Source organism: Pinus tabuliformis, chromosome 2_2 (genome assembly GCF_031772625.1).
Source record: "Pinus tabuliformis cultivar Carrire ecotype Pingquan chromosome 2_2, CPIR1, whole genome shotgun sequence".
NCBI classification, from domain to species: domain Eukaryota; kingdom Viridiplantae; phylum Streptophyta; class Pinopsida; order Pinales; family Pinaceae; genus Pinus; species Pinus tabuliformis.
In genome coordinates, this window is record NC_142300.1 from 516,453,995 (window position 1) to 516,476,621 (window position 22,627).

Here is a 22,627-nt window from a genome sequence, read left to right on the forward strand (position 1 = left end):
CGGTACGCAGAGATGTTACCTCTCATAGATAAATGATATCCTGCAGCATATGAAGAGCAATCAATCCATGTGGGGAAAAACCCCTGTGATCTTCAAGTTTCAAAAACCCATGAAACCATCGAATTGCACTCTCTAACGCTCAAATCAGATCTCAATAATCACCCCTAGGTCTTCTGTTAAACTCTATACCCAACCCCCTTCCAAAAAAAAAAAAAAGGAATGAACAAACAAATCTTCGGGCGCGAGACTATAAGCGGCGCTCTGTGTTGACTAGGCGCTCGGAGACGCGTGCCAAGAATCGAAGATTGGATTCAATGATGGTGTCTACGAATAAACATGCCTCCTCTTTTGTATTCCCTTGTGGCACATCCACCACGTACGATTCGATCACAATGGTTCCGGGTTTTCCATTAATAAGCCTCTCATGCAGAGTAGTGATGGATCGATAATTGTTGAGCCTGTGTTCGCCTCCCACGATGCTGAAGCTCAGAATATGCTGCTGCTCGTCCAGAATGTCCAGTCGCTCAGTGCTCGAGGAAGCAGGGAGACCAGAGACCACTTCAACCTCCCTGATGCAGCCGACCTTGAGCTTCGAATCCCCCTCACCCCGAATGCAACAGCTGCGGATGAAGTCCTTATAGATTTGTGGCTTGTCGAATCTCCGAACCAGCGACCACACAACGCTCACCGGTGCCTCAACGTGCTGCAGAAGAACATATGAGCACCTGCACTCTCTTTCCCCATCGTAATGTGAGTGGTATCGCCCCAGCACCTCCTGCAGCCACTCTTCTTCTTCCTTGTGCAAGTAATCGACGGGGCCCGGCCGCCTTATTTGCTTCGACCAGCTCGACGTTCTGGAGCTTGGGTCCTGCTTGTCACTACTTCCGGAGATCAAATCCCGTGAAGATCGCCACACCTCCGGAGGCTGCGTTTGATACATCATTGCAGCGGATACTCTGAATTCCAAAATACTGCAATACAGACAGATGAGTACTGATGATATAAGGCCGGGTCTCGGGACACAATAAAAGAAACAGTCCTCTACGGCACACACTTCCGCGCTGCACGTCTACATTTACATAGCCTCCGATCTCGCGACCTCGTCAAGAGTGTCTGGGAAATTCGAGGGACGGCGTTCGGAGTAGGGCGATTCCTATTTCCGCCACAGTTTTTTAATTAATGCCCCTGACATGCGGGGCATTAGGGAAATATAACGCGAGAATGTTTTTTTTTCTCCTCCAGTTTTTTTCCTCGCGTTATATTTCCCTAATGCCTCTGCATGTCATTTCCCTAATACCCCGCATGTCAGGGGGCATTAATTAAAAAACTGTGGCGGAAATAGGAATCGCCTTCGGAGTAGGCATTAATTAAAAAACTGTGGCGGAAATAGGAATCGCCTTCGGAGTAGTTGCCCCTGTTGTTATACTTTCTGGGCAGAGACTTTCCAATCCCCATGTTTGATATTGAAATATTTTATTCAATAGCCATATGGCTATTGAAATATATTATTGTTATTGATAGATTTTTAAATAAATATTTAGTTTTTTTATTAAGGTAATTTATAATATTTAATTTTGAAAAATTAATATTTATTTTCAATATTATTTAAAGATATATTTTTCAACCTTTCATTGGACCATAACATGAAGGGTTTTTTTATAGCTTTGCATAATATAATGCCATGTCTACCTGAAGCATTTTATGCCATAATTTATTGATGTGGTAGCAATATTTATCACAATTTTTAGATATTTGCGTAGTGATTTTTCGATTCTTAAGTTTTGCAAGAAAACCATCCAAAACTAAAATCCTTGAAAATAGCTCATACCCAAGTAAATCACATATTTACCATCAATTACTTTGCACCATAATTTAAGAAAATCTTTTCATAAAAAATTAATAGGAATAAGATGTAAATAAATATACTTACAAGGAGTTACTTCCCACTATTAACAATGTTTTCCTTAACACTTATGTAGGAGTAAAATTGCAAATGTGTAGACTTACTACCACCAAAATTTATGCAAAGTATTTGTACCTATGCAAGCAATTAATTTATCCACTTCACATCTCAATTTATTAGTTCCTTCCAAAGAAAAACTATAGGATTCAATTTTCCTATTGACCATTATTATTATTATTATTGTTTTTAACACGAATGAATATATTTACTATTAATTATGGCCCAGAGGCAACAAAATACCCAATGAATGATTACATTCAGTTCCAAGTTGTAGGTTCCTCAAATTGGAGCAAGAGAAAAGTTTCAAAATTTTTCTAGTAAGATACATTCTACCAACCAAATGATAATTAAATTCCCTAATATTGACCAAACATTAAACAAATTTATAAAAAGTGATCGTAACTCACTAGGGGGACTAATAGATATCTTATCACACTAGCCTACATAAAGTGATACTAGTAAAGTTTCATTGTTCACTAGCATTAACTCCAATTAGCATTGTATGGCTTCTATTTCATCTTCCTATCTATTTACTTGGGCATTGATCCTTTGCAATTATTAACTAGAAAAAGGATAGTGTTAGAATGCTATTGGGATTTACACTAGCAGTCTAGGATCTCGACTTTATTATAGACTGAGAGATGTGGACATATGTGACAGGAACTAGTGCAACCATAATAAAAAAAAAAATCCAATAAGTGCTCCGTGAGAGACTAATCAATCTAAAGGAGGCAATAAACCAATAGGACTGAGATTCTGATAAGCCTAAAATTGGAACTCAAAGAATGAAAAGGAGTTAAAAGGCCAAACAAAAAATGTGTGCTCAAAACTCGGGGCGAGAGGAGGGTTGGGGTACTCTAGGTTCATGTAACTTGACAAAAAGAGGGAAAGAAGGGATGTGACCCACCAGAAAAAGAATAAAATTACGAAGAAAGAAACAACTCTAGAAATTGCTTCAAAGAAAGTAGAGGGATACCTTCAGAGATTTGGCAAGCCAAGATCTATTAGGAGATTCTCGCGTGACCAACAACCTATGCCAGAACAACCATTTCCTAGAGTTTGGTGAGCTCAAAGAGCACAAACCAGTAGAGGGGCCTAATAGTCTTCAGAGAGATTGATCGCACCACCTTGAAGTAACCCAAAGCTGCCAAGGATAGAGAAAGCAGAAATCCAAGACATGTCAGAGAAGTATTCAGAACACCACTGCAAAATAAGGGCTAAGGATTCACCGCTCCACTCAGAGAAAAGGATAAATTTGGCCTCACAATTGATCTAATTTGATGACAATGCTTCGACTTTATAATTGCAATGAAAGGATATGATCACAACATAGGACAAAAGATACCTTCTACTTCATGATTTGGCATTGTTATTGGTTCCTTCCTGAACTTGAAGAACCCCTCCACTCCAAGAAAAATTAACCCAATCTTCCTTTTGATCCCAGTTTCCTGGGGCTTTCATACTCAGCACATTTCCACCCTTCATGGCTATAATCACAGGTCTCAAATTCTCACACGAAACAAATATCATGTTGAAATTGATTTTCATTAATCTACATCACCGTGTAAGCTTTAAAAGATTAGGAGGGAGAGGAAATATCTGCTCATAGTACAATCTGGAGGGGGAATTACCACATGTAAGGTTTGAAAGAACCAAGGGTTTGTGTGGCTTGCACACCCTCCACCACCCACATCAACCATGATGACATGCACACCAATCAATACAATATTAATATAAATGCCAAAATTTTGAGAGGCGAAAGTCTTATGAAACAACAATATGCATAATTCAAACAATTCTCTCTTATAAGCATACCCAAAGGCACTACTAAAAAATTGAGAAGAAACATGAGGGGAATAAATCATGGAATAAATTTCGATTATATTAGTGACGATCTTACCTGCCTCTAGAAGAAAAGCCTAATTTTCTTGTGCAAAAATTTCGTTATTTTGACTCTTCAAAAATGTGATAGAAATACTTGTGAGGGAAATGCTCCTGGATACTAAGATCTTTGTGGAAAATAAGACTTATGTGATTATTCATAGGAAGATATCCTCTTTGTAAATGCTGAATGGTGAGAAGTGAATCTCCTAGGATTACTATCTTATAGAGTTTCCTTTTTTTAGCCAACTAGAGTCCAAGATGGAGCCCATACATTTCAATCTGATTGTTTGTCCTCTTGCCAAGTCCCTGTGAATACTTAACTTCTTTGTTTTCCTTGGGATTTAACAGAATCCCTCCCATTATTTCCACCCTTGGATTCCTTTTTTAGGCTCCATCAAAGAAAAGGATCCAATTATTATGTGAATTCTTACATTTTTCAAGTTCAACATCAGATAATTGAAGCTTTCAGGACACCCCTAAGGGATGATGAAAGGGAGGAAGAAAGGGGAGAGATCTTAGAGGGTCAAGCAATGAATCCATCCATTGTACCTCCTACCGATCCAAGTCAGTATAACTATCTCTTAGGTTTATTCTATTATACTACACACCAAATGGGAGAGCCTCGAGGGTCATTGCTCTGGGAGGAATGGAAACATTTTTAGAGATAAGGTTGTTTCAGGATAGCCATATCTTCCAAAACCTATACTTTAGAAGAGAGGACCAAAACCATTTTAAAAGAGGTTTCCCAAAGAAGGATCCCAAATATTTGTTATGACATTTGGATATAAGGAAAGAGAGTTATGTAGGATTCTTTAGTGAGGTATATTGGGTGGCCAAAGATATAGACCATACTTGAGAGGAATTGGGACACAAAAAGAAAAGATGTTGGGTTTTTTCTTCATTTTGATTATAAAGGGAGCACCACGAACACATTGGATGCCTCTTTTTTTATAGTTTTTAGAAGTCATAATTTTCTTATGAGTGAGGAGCCAACAAAAGTTATTAACTTTAGGGGTGTTGTTATTCAACCATATTTTTTCCTAGACAGACGACTTATGAAGAACCTACATAGAGAATAAAATATATTCATAATGCCTTAATCATGTATATATGAGACTTCAACCCAATTTATCATCTACATGTTGACTCCAAGGTGCATAGCCTCTCAGACTATCTTTAAGGTTATCCCTAACCAGAAGAAGATTGTTGGGAATATCATCCAGCTTATAGCCTCGCCATAATCCCCAATTGTTCCATTGGGATATTTGAGCAAACATAGAGATCCCTTGACTAGATGAGAAGAACTTAAGGGGCATCAAAGTTTTAGAGTTTTGTATAGGAAGGAGATTCAACGTGGAGTGAGTCCAAAGAAGGATTCTTGTACCATTTCAACTACGTCCAAATAAGTTTATTTTTTATCAATCTATTTGAGGCTGATATAAGTTTCCAAATTAGGGAGTTATGCCTCATTGAAGGAGGAAGTACACTCTAATTCTTGTTGCCTTAATTCATATATTTTCCTATGAGGACTTGATTCCACCATGCTTCTAGATTGGATTTAATTTTCTAAGACATTTTTTCTACCATGGCCTGGTTCATCAAAGCCGGATCCTGGATTCCTAAACCTCCATCCTCTCTAGGGATTCAGATTGACCAAATGATATTTTTTGTTAGAGGATTTGCTGCCTTCCTAAAGGAATTGTCTAATAGTTTTTCCAAGACATTGCAAAATGTACTAAGGGGCTAACAGTGATGAGAATTAGTATAATGGAATGGTTGACATGACTAATTTAATGAGAACTATGATACCTACTAAAGTAAGCCATCTAGGCCCCCAAAATTCCAATTTGTTTTTCACTTTAGCTACGACATTATGTCATTCCTGAGGATTGTGTGGGGTTTCAGGCAAACGAGAACACCCAAATATTTGAACTCCTCTTAGTTATCCACAATGTTGAAGCTAAATGCCTCCCCAATATAAATCCTCTTAGTTGTCTAAATATTACATGTGAAGACCTGAGACTTTTCAAAGTTAATTAATCCTCTCAAAGTTGCTAAGAAGTTGCCTAACACCAGTTTGAATCTTCTAGATATTGCCACCAAGGCACCCCTGAGAACAATAGTATCATTTGCAAATTGAGAATGGTTGACACTTTTGATGTCCTTAGTGAATCGAAGACTGAGGAGGAGGCCATTTCTGCACTCATATTCCAAATGCCTACTCATAGTATCTACAACCAAAATGTAAACAAATGGAGATAGCGAGAATCCTTACCTTAATCCCTTGGAAGATTTAAAAAATATGATGACTTTTCCATTCACTAGAAGGGTAATTTAGGGGGATCCAATACAAATGATGATCCACTAGATAAATGTGTTATCAAATCCCAATTTTCACAAAACTTTGCAAAGGAATCTATGTCTCACTATGTCAAAGGCATTAGCCATGTCAAGTTTTATGGGCATCCCCTTGTCACCCCTTGATATACTAGAGGTTATGGCTTCTTGAAAAATAATGCTATTATAAAATATTTTCCTCCGTAGCATAAAACCATCTTGATTCTCTTATACGATAGAAGGGAGAATCATTTTGAGCCTTTTAATAATACGTTTATAAAGCATTTTATAGGTGACATTACACAAGGAGATAGGTCTAAACCTATTGAATGAGTAAGGATTAATTTCTTTGGGGACAAGGGCAAGGAATGATGAATTTACATTGCTTGAAATGAAAAAATGATTCAAGGAATACCCAACCATTCTACATAAATCTTTCTTGATTATATCTCGAGAATGTTGATAAAAGTGTGTAGAAAACCCATTTAGGCCTGATGTTTTGTCCATATGAAAGGATAATACTATTATATGAGTTTCTTCTTTTGAGGGGAGGATAGTTATCTCGTGATTCATACCTTTTGTTATGCCATATATTCATCCTTGATTTGATGCAAGTATCCAACCTTAACTCCCATCACCATGAATTCCTGTATTGTCTTCTTCCTCTCTCATTTTTTAGCATGCTCATGGAAAATTTGGCATTTCTGTCTCCCACCCTGATCAGGTGCTCATGTCCTAAGTGTCGAAAATGCTCAAAATTGAAACTACTCAGAATGGGTTGGACCCTGAACGACAGGATAGATATCATCTTCCTAATTCTAGTGCCATGAACAGTTCGAAAAACTGACACCGTATGGAGAAGTTATCGCAATTTGAAAATGACCAATAACTTGCAAAATTTAAATTTAAAAAAAAAAAATTAAAAACAAAATATTTCGAGGAATATTCCTTGAAATATTGCATGGAATATTCCCCAAAATAATTGGGGAATATTCTATTGGAGAGGCCCAATCGGGCGCTGACACGTGGCCCCTAGAACGCAATGGTTTTTGGTGCAAAATTTTATGGAGCCCGCGGGATTCGACCCCGGGCCGAGTGGCCGCCAACCCGCAGGCCTGACCGATCCACCTAACATTGGTTCTTAACCAACTATGGGCACATGATATATTTAAATTTTCAAAAGGTTTATTTTGGACGGAAAAGGGGCCAGTCCCCTTACCCATATGACCGGAGCGTGGAACACAAGGCCTAAGATCGGCGTCAACAAACCCCGATGGTTACGATTACGGTTGTGTTCATCCATTGGAGGTGAAACAAAAGTCTATCTTGACTGTTGACTGTGCTCTGAATTCATTTACACAATTTATTTTGCCTGTTTAGGCTTTCTTTTCACTATTTAGCTTCAAGGAAGCTTGGAGGGCCACTAGGGCCATTTCAGTGTTGGAGTTTTTTTGGAATGTGTTCACCTGTTTGAGGTGAAACAAAAGCCATTTTCTGCTATTTTCGACCTTCTGAATCTAATGGCAGAGGTTTTAGAACCATTTGAGGACTTCTACAGCCTGAAATGTTTCAGAGAAGTTCCAAGAACCACTAGGGCCTGTTGAAGAAGGCACTATATTGGGTAATTTTTCACTGTTTAGTGATTGTGGAAAGGCATTTTCAGCTTTTTCATGTCTTTTGAATTTGTATTTTCATTCAGATTTGCCTATTGAGGCACCTTTGCACTTGTATTAGCCTTTGAAGCAGTTTTAATACAAGAGGACAAGCTCATTTTACGAGGCTTGATCCAGTAGATGTAGCCCAGGAGGGGTGAACTGCTCATCAAACATCTGTGTCATGTTATGCTGAAGTTATCTTGTTGAACATTTCTAATTTAATATGTAAACAACAAATTATATTAACTTTCTTGCACACAAAAACTCATAAACAGCGGTCAAAAACACTTCGTTTAATCAGCAAGACATGGAGTACAGTTTGCACATTTAATTTAATGGAAATGGACACCTTGCACACATTTTCAAGTACTTCCATTTTCAGATCAAATGGTATCAAAGCCAGTTGTTACTGTTTCTGTGGTCTATGAGAAGCCATATAAACTATAGACAGAGTCTAAAGCAAGCCAATAAGCCTTGGAACCACTTTTGTTACACAATTGTGTAGTAGATAAAAGCTACTTCAGTCCATCTCTGGTTTAGTTTATATTTTAAGCATTTGTTTGTGCAAAAAGGTGTTAAAACAGTCAATCTCTGTTTTATTGTATGCAAACTAGTTGATTGTCTGAGTTTGCTTGAGTGCAAGGATAGGTGATGTTAGCTAAGTTTTGAAAAGAGTTGAAGACTAATTTACTTACTCCAATTTATCTCAAGATTATCTTTGGAAAACACAAACTCAGGAGCAGTTGGAATATTCCATTTGATTTGTGTTTTTGTTGGAAATAATACTGAGGGGGGGGTGAATTAGTATTATTAAATCAATAAAACTTTTTCATTTCCATATTAAGATTCATATACGCTACTTCAGTTAAGGCAAACCGCGTGTATATACAACTATGTGTAATGCAACAAGCATATATCCAGTAAACTTATGATTTAGTTAGTTGATCCTTAATGAGTGCATCAGAACATTATTAACCATATGAACAGTAAACAGGAGCAGTAAAATAGAACAGATTATCACACACAAGAAGCACACATGAACACCATGATGTAAGATGGAAACCCAATGTGGGTGAAAACCACCTACTGCAAGTCGTCTCAATCTTCTTTTTAATAAGAAACTTTTTTATACAATAGTTCTATACTAGTGTAGTCTTATACCAGTACACAGGCTTCTACCTGCAGAAGGCTACAACCTTCTCTCGTTCTCCAGACTCTCCTAGAAGGGAGCTACAACCCCCTTAGCTCTTGTACTAGCCGATCCATTTACTAGTACGTAGGTGCCGTCCTACTGAATGCTCCAACCTTCACTCGTTTTCCAGCTACTACTGGAAGGGCTACCACCCCCTTAGCTCTTGTACTAGCTGATGTACTAGTACATAGGTGCCGACCTACAGAAGGCTATAACCTTCTCTTTTTTTCCTCTAGGCACCACATTTCATAAATTTTCAGACTGGATACTCCTGAAGCACAACACCATAATCTGAAGGCCACATTTCATCCAATTTTCATACTGGACCCATCAACAACATTGAAGCACAAAATTAATCATCACAGCAATACACCCATCAACTACACCTGCATCATCAATCTCTGAATCACCCAATACTGAAACATTGAAACCCTGTCAACAACACAGTCACCAGAACACAGAACAGACAACAGAACTCTGCAACAATAACCAGATCCAACTGCAACTTCAATTATCATATCTCATAATGTATATGCTACTATGAAGAACCAAACCCGCGTACATACGCGCTTTCACCAAAGCCAAGCCACGTACAGATCTGTAAATATAACTTTGCGGCTGTTTCAGACATCAGTCATACCCAGATCATAACATTCATACAATAAAACATGCGTCAATAATTCAGATCTAGTCTATCCATAATCAAACCATATAATGATAAAACATTCCAAGCCTTAAGATCTCGATCCATCGTTCATCATCATTCACATGGGTGCATCCTTGGTTCAGATCAATCACAACATCACAAACCCATAACCAACATACTAGATCTCACACTTCATCAGATATTCATCACTTCTCAAAATTGCCTTTGCCTAATGATCTTCTTCGCCTTTTATAGTCTTAGGCCTTACGCAATACCATGGTCCAAAACCATTGAGAACCAATACTAGGGACCCAATACCTGGGTTCAACACTTCGGACGCAATACCAAGGACCAAAACCATAGGTCTAAATACCACGGACCCAAAAATAAGCTTTCCCACATGTACACGCTTTTCCGTGCATGAAAGTGCGTGCATACGCATACGCGACTTTTGATCAGCAATCCCACGTGTATACGCGCCTTTGTATATAGTGAACCTACGTGTATACTCTTCTTTCTTCATTCTTTGTAATCTGATCATCAACTCTTTGCTACTGACCTGCTACACTATAATCTGTCATCTTTCCATCAAGGATAACACTTGTATCATAATGCCAACAGTTTTATGGTTGCTTGAATAAGAGTGTAGCTGGAAAGACATTTGGTCAAAGGCTTGTCATTTGTTTGAAAGCTTTGAGAACTTTGTTTTGAAGTTCCTTTTGTTAACTGACCATTTACATGATGTCAACTTCTTCCACAAGTGAAGTTTCCTCCTTCACAAAATTCTTCAATGATGACATGAAGAATGAGTTCATTAAGGTGAAGGACATGGTGCAGATTCTCATTCAGGATCAAAGAGAAAGTGTTCAGCTTCATGCACAATTGTTGGCTATGAAGGAAGAGAAGGAAACAATTCTCCAAAGACTACATGACATGGAGAAACAACTCCTTCAAGCTCAAGAAGCTTTGTCCAAGAAAATACCTCATCCTCAGGAGGTAAATCATTCAAACTTGTCTTCAATTTCCTCAATTGAAAAGTGTGTTGGTTCTTTTGAAAAGCATACAAGAGGTATAGGGTCCAAATTAATGTTTAAGATGGGCTATCAAGAAGGAAAAGGTTTGGGCAAGCATGCACAAGGCATGGTTGAACCTATTTCAGTGGTGGAGCATCCCAAGAATGTTGGTCTTGGATATGAGCAGTTTTATGGCGAAGAATCCAAATCCTTGAATGGATGTGATGCAAATTCAAAGAGAACCTTTATCCCAAGTTCTCAATTGCATAAATGTCATAATGGCAATCATCCTTACCATTGTTTGAAGCCATCATTGCAACAAGTAGAGGGTAAACATGTCGCTTATGGTGAACATGCAAATGTAAACAGTTTTCAAGACAAGAACAATGATGAAAGGTTGAAAAAGAAAGTTGTCTTCTCTACCAATTCATCATCTCTAAAAGACAAAAAGGATGGACATTCCATGCAGCAAAAGAGGTATAATTATTCACATGATCAATTTGATTATGTTTCAGCAAAGAATGATTATTTTTCTTGTTCAATTGAAAGAAAGTTTTGTTGCACATTTTGTGGTGTATTTAACCATGTTGCTTCAAGATGCTAGTTGAAAAAGAAAGCCCACAGGAAGGAGAAGAGGCAAAGAGAACTTTCTCAGAAAGTGCTTAAGAGTTGAACATTTTGCCAAAAGAAGGGACATGATGTCTCTCATTGTTGGACCTTGCATCCAACAAGTCGTCCAAAGCACATGTAGCTTTAGGACAAAAAGATTGGCACAAGTGGATCTATGGATTCCATTATCGATGTGAAAGATGCACATGAAGAACTGCTATTGCAACAAAAGATGCCATGGGGTTTGATTTTCATACTCATTTTGTACATGCATACCAATCATGTATTTCAATTGAAAAGTTTGATGCACGATTGCATGTGAAAGTAGTTTCAGTTGGAATTCCTTCAATTGAATTTTCTTTGCTGTTGCAAAGTTTCGCCATGGAGGTGTAAAAGATGAATATGATACTCACTTATATTGCAGCAATGTCTTTTTAGTTCATCTCTTTGTCACCCACATGTTTTTTGGGATGATGTACCTGTTGTTGGTATTTGAACAGAAGAGTTGAAGTTGCACATGTACATAGAAGTTGTATGTGTAATTAGCGAACTGTATATAGTTCATTGTACATGATACATACACATGTGATTGTAAAGATGTATCTTGTTGTTTATCGACTTGTGTCACACATGTTTGTCAACTTGTGTCGATTGCGTGCACACTTTTTACATTGATGGTTGTGTCAATTGTATAGCACATTTCAGGTCAACTTGTTGTTGATGTTGTATGTTGCACAAGGTGCCTTTGGTGTCGATTGGTGCAGAGAATGAAGTGTTGGTGCAAAGCGCTGCAAGATTCCATGAGTTGGAAAAGCATGCAAGCAAACAGGGCACAAATTTCAACAATGGTCTCTGCTGGGTTCATTATGGTTTTCCTACTTCTATTGTTCGTGAACAGAACCATTGTACTTCTTTTGAGAGTTTTTTGCAACAAGCATCCCAAGCTTTGGGATGAGTATTTGCATTAATTTCAGCGTGCTTACAGCCGGGCCAAGCACTCTTCTATAGATACTTCATCTTTTGAAGTTTATTGTGAGTATTTGCCTAAGTCACCTTCAGTTTTCATTCTGGAGAAGAAATCACCATTGATGGGTGTAGTGACATTGACAAAGCTCGCATGAGCATTGAAAGCATTCAACTCATACATCAACAAGTTTCATTGCTGGTTTCTGAAAATTGTAGATTGGTATGGCGAGAAAACTTGGTCGGGATTCGACAAGTACATGGCTCATTCAGCAAAAATTCGCCATGATGACAGTTGGCAAGTCAAGATATTTTGGTATCAGTTATGCTCATTTGGATGAATAGAAGAGGATGATGTTATTATCATTTGTTGTACAGTTTAGTTTCAGCATTTCAGTGAACTTTTAGGGTCCAAAATCTTCTCATTTGGGAGGTGTGATCAGGTGCTCATGTCCTAAGTGTCGAAAATGCTCCAAATTGAAACTGCTCAGAATGGGTTAGAACCTAAACGACCGGATAGATCTCTTCTTCCTGATTCCGGTGCTGTGAACGGTTCAAAAAATTCACACCGTATAGAGAAGTTATCACAATTTGAAAATGCCCAATAACTCGCAAAATTTAAATTTAAAAAAAATAAAAACAGAATATTTTGAGGAATATTCCTTGAAATATTCCATGGAATATTCCCCAGAATATTCGGGAAATATGCTGTTTGAGAGGCCCAATCGGGCATTGACACGTGGCCCCTAGAACACAATGGTTTTTGGTGCAAAATTTTATGGAGCCCGCGAGGTTCGACCCCGGGTTGGGTGGCCGCCAACCCACAGGACCAACCGGTCTGCCTAACGTTGGTTCTTAACCAACTATGGGCACATGATATATTTACATTTTCGAAAGGTTTGTTTTGGGTGGAAGAGGGGCCAGCCCCCTTACCCATATGACCGGAGCGCGGAACCCAAGGCCTAAGCTCGGCGGCAACAAACCCCGACGGTTACGGTTATGGCAGTCACATGCGGATTAAGCACCCGAAAGTCACGGTCAACTGACTATTCAACTGACAGTCTTTTTAGTAGTGTGCCATTTTCGGCAGTTCCTCCATTTTTGTCGGGCTAACTGGCAAACTTCTAGTTTTAACTGGAGTTTTTCTAGGGCAAACTGGCAGAAAATTGAATGAGCCATAAATTTGGCTAAGAGAGGCCTTTTTGGATGATTTTTTTTTTTTTTGATTTTGGGTATTTAGAGCATTCTAGAGCCATTGGAAGAGGTTTTAGAGCCAACAGAGGTGATCTTCAGGTACTTTTTCTGCGAAGAAGTTTGGGGAGTCATGAGAGCCTAGATAGTGTTGGAGCTGCATTTGGTTGTGTTCATCCATTGGAGGTGAAACAAATGTCTATCTTAACTGTTTACTGTGCTTTGAATTCATTTACATAGTTTATTTTGCCCATTTAGGCTTTCTTTTCACTGTTTAGCTTCAGGGAAGCTTGGAGGGCCACTGGGGCCATTTCAGTGTTGGAGCCGTGTTGGGCCATGTTCACCTGTTTGAGGTGAAACAAAAGCCATTTTCTGTTATTTTCGACCTTTTGAATCTAATGGCAGAGGTTTTAGAACCATTTGAGGACTTCTACAGCCTGAAAAGTTTCAGAGAAGTTCCAAGAGCCACCAGGGCCTATTGAAGAAGGCATTGTATTGGGTAATTTTTCACTGTTTAGTGATTGTGGAAAGACATTTTTAGCTTTTTCATGTCTTCTGAATCTATATTTGCATTCAGATTTGCCTATTGAGGCACCTTTACACTTGTATTAGCCTTTGAAGCAGTTTTAATACAAGAGGACAAGCTCATTTTGGGAGGCTTGATCCAACAGACGTAGCCCAGGAGGGGTGAACTGCTCATAAAACATCTGTGTCATGTTATGCTAAAGTTATCTTGCTAAACATTTCTGATTTAATATGTAAACAAAAAATTATATTAACTTTCCTGCACACAAAAACTCATAAACAGCTATCAAAAACACTTTGTTTAATCAACAAGACATGGAGTACAGTTTGCAAATTTAATTTAATGGAAATGGATACCTTGCACAAATTTTCAAGTACTTCCATTTTGAGATCACACCCGAAGCCACACACTTCTAGATTTCAGTCTCCAGTGTTCTTCCTCTTCCTTGAACAAAGAGTTGTTCTTATCAAATATAGTTTTGTCCTGATTCAACATCTCTAAGTACACTAGTTCATCTTCCATGGAGGAATGGAGAAGGTCTATCTTTTATTCCATCTATTGAATAACTTCTTGTCTAGCAGCCAAAGAAGGTTTTTCACAAGATTTAATGCAGCTTTGAGCCATTTTATTTTTCTTTCCTAGATTTGTATTGGGATTCCCTCCAACCATGGGAGCCAAGATTGAGTGACCACATTGTGAAAATACATCTGTTGGATCCATAATGGGATGAATAAGAACAAGATAGGACCATATTATGAAGGGGGGGGGGGGGGACAAGTTGAGTCTAATATGGTGATGATCAAAACCACTTGAAGGAAGGATAGTAAAAATGAGGGAAAGGCTATAGACAAGAAATCATTAGAGATGAGGAAGTGATTGATTGTAGATACTATATAACATGGGCCAACTCTCTTATTGTTCCAGGTATATTTAAGGACAGTAGGTTTGATTTTCATTAACTTTGAGTAGCTAATAAATTCCTCCATCTTCTCTTGAAATAGGTCTCTAGCTTGTGATCCCCCTTTCTTCTCCCAAAAATGCAAAGTGGTATTAAAATCCCCTCCAAAGATGCTGGAAGCTCCATACTCTGAGTCATATAGGAAAGGAAGCCTAACATTTTTGTTTTCCTCAAAAATGAACTCACATATAAATATTAGTGGTAAAACATACTTGCTTAGAGGCAAGGTATAGAAAGGAGGTAGTGGTCTAATTTACATTTTTAAGAGTTTAGTAGTCGAACTTGGCTTGGATCCGAAAGAGTGCAGAGACCTCTAGATGCCCTTCTAACACTAACTAAGGAATTGTTGTTGCCACTCCACAACTAATGTTACTTTACTAATATTTTTTTCTCCTACAATTTTGTCTCCTGTAGTAGAGGAATTATGGTTATTTCATTATTTTAGAAGAGATGATACTTAATTCCTTCTTTTTTGAGACCCCAATCCCCTATTATTGCAGGAGAGGAATATCATTGTTTACTCTTGGGTTGAGATCTCCCTTTGGATGGGGCAATACCAACAATTCTTTTACTTCCCTTGCCTCCCATGTCTCCTACCTGGAGGCTTTATAGAATGGTCTAATGGCTAAATTATTTTTCCTTCTTTGTTTTCTCTATTCTTATTTCTCTATTTGTCTTCCTCCCAAATCGACGAGTTTGGCATTCTTTCACTATATATTTTCCACTTCGGAATTATAATTGGTTGAACTATCAAATGTAGCTCTATACTTGCCTTCCTATGGTGAAATTAAATATTCTTCACCTTCTGAGAATCATCTTGAATGTATTTTGGATCTTCATTAGATTTTGAATTAGTTACTAGCTCAGTTGATGCTTAGGGAACCACTAGATTACTTGGCAGATCTAGGATAGTAGGATCTTGATGGGAAATTTCTTCTTCTTCCTCTTCATGAACAAGAGCATCAAACTTGTTGCTATTATTGCCAAGGTTGGATGATATACTTGTTCCTTCCCCACCAATAATAGATTTGTTCTTAGGGAATCGGGCCCAGATCCATTTTGATGTGGTTTCTCATGTCATTGGTTAGAGAGGGGTTGTTTTTTTTGAGATCCTTTCTTTCTTTTTGCTTGTTTTCACTGATCCCAAAATTCCCCTTTCCTTTCCCATTCCTCTCAATTTTTGGGGAAATATTTGGTGAAGTGTCCATAATCATGACAAACTTTGCATTTAAATCAGAGTTGAGCATAATCTACTTCCTGAATATGGGCCCATTTATCCAAGATGAGGTTGATTGCGACAAGTAAGAATTTATCTAGATCCACCTCTACATAGATTCGAGCATAGGATAAAATTCCATTGCAAGACTCTAGAAAATGAACATATTACCCAAGAATGTTTTCAATTCTCTTAAAGGTGGAATCATTATAGTAGTGTAGGGGGAGGAAGGACATCTTCACCCAAATTGGAATAACATAAGGGAAGTCACTATGAGGATTGAAGTTAAGAATCCAATGACCTAAGTAAAGCCCTCGCGTTCCCATGAAATGCGTGCTACTTTGCAAGATTATATCCAACTCTAATTTATTATGAAAGAAGAAGCTAAAAAACCCCTTGTGAAAGAAAGAAGAAGTGACCTCCCTATAGATCAAGCATTTCTAGTTTTTCTCGACCCATAGATGAACAGATCTAGGGGATTACCACAAACCCATAAATTGTCCCACATGACCCTGATCTTCTAGTTCAAGGGCTCAAAGCCTGGCATGAGGGGCATAAATCTCCACTTTCAAGATCTCATCCAGATTATTGATGAACTGGGAGGAAGAAGCCTTTTGGAAATTGGGGCCATTAGATCCCAGGGAGTTAAATATCGTGATATCCTAATCAAGCTAAGAAGGAGAGGCTGGATTGGTCATGGTTAACCAGCCAACCTAAGCAAGGCACCACAGAGACAAGATCTGAAAATTGATGAAGGGCCTAACACTAACAATCCAAAGAGGCCAGAAGCGAAGACTGGGAGATAAAAGAGAAAATGGGGGCTAACATGCAAATACACCCAGAGTTGCAAGCCCACTAAGTTAAGCAAAGTCCAATAAGGAAAATTAGAGCCACCTAGGACCTCAAGGCCGCAGAGAAAAGCAAAGTGAATTTCTTACCACTACTAATTTAGCATTGACCAATGTCAGTTATAAATTTTTATACAATTTTTCCCAGAGCATAATTTCTAGCTTGAGTGGCAGGGACTATGCTACCTTGCAACACTTACTGGAAATTAGAAAGCAAAAAGTGAAAATGTAAGAAATCTTCTTAGGCGAGGAGAGGGTTGTATATGTACTTTGGTTTTGGGGCAGTGGGAGGGGGGGGTTCTAGTCCCTTGTCATTATTAGGATTCCATGTTTGCATTTAAGGTGTTTGTTTGGTTTGCGTTTTGGGAGAATTACATTTGTTTTCTGCTCAGGGTCTGTGACGTCCTCTGGAAAATTTAGGCCATCATGGCACGACAACGTGGACGTAGTCAATGAGGATCAAAGAGTTTTCCCATACCACTGGGTCTTGTTCTAAAGCTCTAGTCTAGGAGGTAGTCAATGCTTATTAGGAAACAACCTCATCTAACACTCAAGGTGAAATCCAATGACTTGAAAGGATTGTCTATGGGGACAAGTAGACATTTTAAGATTATGAGCTTATTGATGAAGTGTCTCAATGGTTCCTCGACCTTGGGTCCCACCAGGGGAAGGAGAAACCAACAAGGCGTTTTTAAAGGATTTAAATAATTTCCTATATATAGTATTATAGGTGACTATTCTAGTTTAAAAATTCATCTGTATAGAATGTAGGCGAATATTAAGAAAAGAACATGTAATTTACTATTAAAACTAGTAAATTTTTGGCAAATATCATCTATTTAATCATATATATGTAAAAATAGACACATTTTTAACCATATTGACGATTTTTTTTTTTTTTTTTTTTTTTTTTTTTCAGAAAATGAAAACAGCCCATTTACGATTTTTTTCCCTTGAAATTTTCTCTGCAAATGAGTGATGCATAAGGTCACTCTTCACTAGCAGTTGAAGACGATAAGTACCTTTTTTTAATGCAAAATGTAATTGAGACGATAAGTATAAAAATTTCCCTCATGCCTATGCATAAATATCTTAATTATATTAATTTTTTTTAATTGTTAAGACTTATGATTTGTAAGGTTCCATTTTGTAAGTGACATTATATTATAATAGTTTAGATCTTCTTCAACTTTTGAATTTAGGTTTCTACTTTAGAATATTAAACCAATTTTCAAAATATTAAAACAAATAAAATTGCTAAAATTTTTAAGTAGGGAGAATTTTATAGTTGAATTCACAAAGTTAAGATTTACTAAGTATTAAGTTAAAACAATAAAATTTCTATTTTGCATTAAAATCATTTATAACAAAATTTACACAACAAGCCACATCAATTGGCTTCTTTTTCTTGCCTATATTCTTAAATAACTAATTCATCTACAAATGATTATTAGTCTTTACCTTGCATTATTTGACAACTAAATATTTCAAGGCCTTATATGACTCCTACACAAGTTGCCCATAAAATCAAGCTAGCTATTAAAGATAGGTAAAAATGTTTGAAAGAAAAATATTTAATATCATAAAATCAAGCTAGCTATTAAAGGTAGGTAAAGAAGTTTGAAACAAAAACATTAGATAATATTAAAGGAACACGTAATTAATAGCCATGTTGACTTACCGGCATACCAAAGAGCTATAAAAATTTATAATGGAGGGGAAATTGTTTTTTCTTATCAATACATTATATTGTTTTGAAATATATTTTTAGTAAAGCAATAATTATATTTCAAGAATTTTATATTTTTATGAAAAAAGTAATAGAAAAATATTTATAAGTATTGGGAAACTTTAAGTTATTAATAGATTAGATAGGCAATAAATGTAAAATTTATACTATTTGTTTGTTGTCCATATTCTTAAATAACTAATGCATCTACAAATGCTTATAAGTCTTCACCTTGCATTATTTGAAAACTTGATATTTCAAGGTCTTATAAGACTCCTACACAAGTTGCCCATAAAATCAAGCTAGCTATTAATGGTAGGTAAAAATGTTTGAAAAAAAAACATTATATAATATTAAAAGAACACATATTTAATTATGAAAAAACATATTGACTTAGGGGCATACCAAAGGAATAGTTATGTTTTAGGCATTTTGTATTTTTATGAATAAAACAATAGAAACATATTTATAAGTATTGCAAGACTTTAAGTTATTAATAAATTAGATATAGAATTAGACAAAGAGATTCATGATGAAGGCTAGATCTCTACACATGCAATTCTGGAGCGGTTTTCAGTTTTCAAGTATACATAACCTTATTAGATATTGAACAACTATACTTATTAAAACCAAATCTCCACACATTTATTAAATCACATCCTATAAAATTAAACCACACATACTGAGCCTAATAATATAATGCAACTTGTATTTTTTAACTTCCGCCTCCAGATTCGCCACCAAATTTAGCTTTTGGAGCTTTACGGGCGTTTTTCTCAACGGGTCTAAGGTCACTATTATTCTCCTCTCTATTTCAGCTACAAACAATTCAGAGCAACTTGTGCCGGCTTTTCTCTCAAAAATCCCAATGCAAGTGGGGCCCGCTTTTCTCTTGAAAAGAGTTCAGTCAATGTTGTGGCTTTTCTCTATATTAAAAAACTAAGCGAAATGCAAGTTGTACCGGCTTTTCCTCTCACCGAAAAAAAAAATTCAGTGCAAGTTGTGAGACTTTTCTCCCATTCGAGACACACCTATGCTCAGAATCATTGTCATGGCCATGGTTGCAAGTTGGAATTATTAAACAGAGTCCACCTAAGATGTCAAAATATTTGATTTTGCAAGTTGGAATTATTAAAATCATGAGGCATGGGGCCATTGTATTTCAAGTTCTAGCACGTGACGCAATCATTGTATATACTACAAAAACCATCTCAACTTGCACGTTGAATCTACATACTCAAGCTGCAGTGAACTCGTTCAATACCAGAATGTTACGTGATATAGAGTTTATCGCTCATTAAGAAATCAAATATACAAAATTAATAAAATTTCAATATTGTAAATAATTTATATATATGATTTATATTTTATAAAAGATAAAATTCCCATTGTTTTTAAAAATATTATATGTGTTTTATTGCAATTTTATTTGTGATGTTGACTGTGATGCCCCGGGATAAATGTAAATATTTGATTTTACTGTGGTAATTGGTAAACTGAATTGACTATTATTATCTGTTTGATTTAATAATATTTCCTGTGGTTCTTTTTTTTTAAAAAGAAAAAGTTTCTTGAAACGCTGGCAACTTCCCAAGAAGGTGGTCCCTGTATGTCCCAATATACCCTAACTGCTTTCCTAACCTGGTTTTTTCCGGAGGAAAGGAGGAGGAAGGGGGTTTTGCGCTGTAGGGACAGGCAGAGGGAAAGAAACACACAAACAAAAAGGCTAAGTCTGGTGAGGACCAGATAGCCACGCACGAAGATGCAGTGACTTGTTGAAGGCAGTGGTTCGGCAAGGGAGCTAGGGGGGAGATTTTGGTCCTGGAGGACGAATCTCAAGGTTGGGTGGCATATTGGAAGCGGGAGAACAGAGGAGGCCCAACTTTGGAGTACTTGTAAGTTACAGCAGTGCAGGTAAGTGAGTAAACATTTATAAGTAATTCTGTAAGGACATTAGAAAAAGGTAAATGTACTATATAGAATTAACAACTACTGTTAGAAAACTCAAGAACTTGCTGCTGCCACCAAGGTGGTGATAACTAAAAAAAAAAGCATACATAGGATGTATTTCCCTGTTGTTTAATAAATGTTTGTTTTAAAAAAAATAATCATAGTAGCAGTGATAATTGAAACCTTCACGAAGGTGGGCAAGTGCTATGGGCGCTACTGAGCGGTTGTAGTTGACAACTGTTGTCGGACTATTCCTAAATACAGGGGGACTGTTTAGTAGAGGTTATGTTGGGAAAAGAACTGTTACAGCGTCCTTGTTAAACACCATTAGCAAACGAGTCATGCAAGATTTAGTGCAATAATTAATAGAAGTACAGGTTTCATAGAATGCTATAAACTCCTTGTCGCGAACGAAAATGGAGTTAAGCACCAAGGTTTCCAAAACAAAACAAAAAAGGAAAGAAAGTCAGGTTGATTCCTTCATGGAATCCGCCATGGGTTTGACAGCTTGAGCATTGGAACCCTTGTGAGATGTGTCGGATTGGAAATTTGTGGACTTTGAGAGTATAAGCCCCGGGAATGGGGAGTAAAACAAAAAGATAAATCCTCTGCAAATTAGGACGAGGGTAGTAAACATTCTACCTACAAAATAAGTGATGTTTAATAATCCGGAATTCCAGTGGAACAATCCTCCAAACGGAAAAGTTAAATCTCCACTACCAGGAACGGGTGAGGTCCCAGTTCTGTGGATCACACTGCATGCACCCACGTTAGAAACCGCTGGGTCTAGGAGAGTGTTGAACTCATGGGAAGGGGGTCTCGGATCTTGGCCGCACTGATACATGGTAACCGGAAGATAGGTTATAGTGGTTGTGAGTGGTAGGGTCGTAACCCTCGAAAACCCTCATGCGGGGCCAAACCCCAAACTGATTAAAAACAGTAAATACGTCTGGTTGGATTAAGCAGAAAGCACAACAAATGACATAGTTAAACACCGAAAATCAATTCTTTAGGATGAAACGTAAAGCTGGAAACCGAATAAGTATATATATACTGTTGTACAGAGCCCCAAATTTAGGGAGTCGAAAACAGCTCTAAACAATCAAATAGAACTAAAATCTGAGCGATAAATCATTTCAGTGAAGCCATAATACATGTTCAAGATTTCAACAAAAATTTCCATGTTCAGTTCCAAGTCTAGTAGACAAATAATTGAAGCACACAATACATATTACATTATCAAAAGCTGGGCCATGAAAATGGAGAAGCTGCCCAGGGACATAAGTTAATTCCAGGGAGACCTAGTATAAGTAAACAATCAGAACAGCATGCACAGCCAGCGCGGCTCAGAGAAAGCAAACCACGAGGAACGAAGCCTCATATTCATTTAACTAAAACAATAGAAGCCCTCTCGGGGATAACTTCATTAGAACCCGAAACCAGACCACCTATCCGCGAGCTCTCGCAAGCTGTAGACACAAATCAGGCTCAATAGCCTATAGACCAGGTCCAGATCCCATTCCTACAAACAAAAGCAAGTGGAATTTCATCATACCGGTGGAAGCTAGGATGGTTATCTGCTCACCACTCTGTCCAATGCCATCTGCAACCCAGACAGAAGGAGTGGGGGCACATGTGTGCGAGAAAAACACTGTGGTTAAAGAATTGTAAATACTTATCCTGTATATGATGGGTCTATCTGCAAATCAAACAATTGTAAATCAACGAACTAGGAAAGGAAACTGTCAAATAATTACCCGGTCGATAAATTCTGGTGGTGGGATTAGGTTCCGAAACCTCGCGCACATGTTCTCTGCAACCAAACCATAGAGCCGAGACTGTCAAGCCCTCAAGTAAGGTAGGAGGCGAAACAAGTTCCAGGTCTTCCCACGGAAGAATGGGACTACAACCTGGCGCCAAGAGTAGTGTAAGTCGGCAAGCATCCAT

The 22,627-nt window shown here is 37.6% G+C and overlaps 1 protein-coding gene across 1 annotated transcript; it reads right to left on the bottom strand.

Moving 5' to 3' along the window:
• Positions 1-247: 247 nt before the first annotated feature.
• Positions 248-22,627, bottom strand: LOC149193615 (uncharacterized). Its single transcript, XM_089407375.1, has 6 exons — positions 22,438-22,627; positions 22,236-22,331; positions 22,079-22,149; positions 21,916-21,981; positions 1,080-1,153; positions 248-971 (listed from the first exon to the last, which is right to left on the bottom strand). The coding sequence occupies exons 1-6, from the start codon at positions 22,625-22,627 to the stop codon at positions 248-250; spliced, it is 1,221 nt and encodes a 406-aa protein (XP_089263501.1).

Bases quoted from the DNA above. Each gene is read 5' to 3' on its own strand.
- LOC149193615 (XM_089407375.1), bottom strand. From the start codon at position 22,627: ATGGATGCTTGCCGACTTACACTACTCTTGGCGCCAGGTTGTAGTCCC. The intron at 22,150-22,235 runs GTATGATGAAAT...TTGTGTCTACAG, and splicing joins AACCATCCTAGCTTCCACCG to CTTGCGAGAGCTCGCGGATA. The intron at 21,982-22,078 runs GTTTTAGTTAAA...TACTTATACTAG, and splicing joins TCCCCGAGAGGGCTTCTATT to GTCTCCCTGGAATTAACTTA.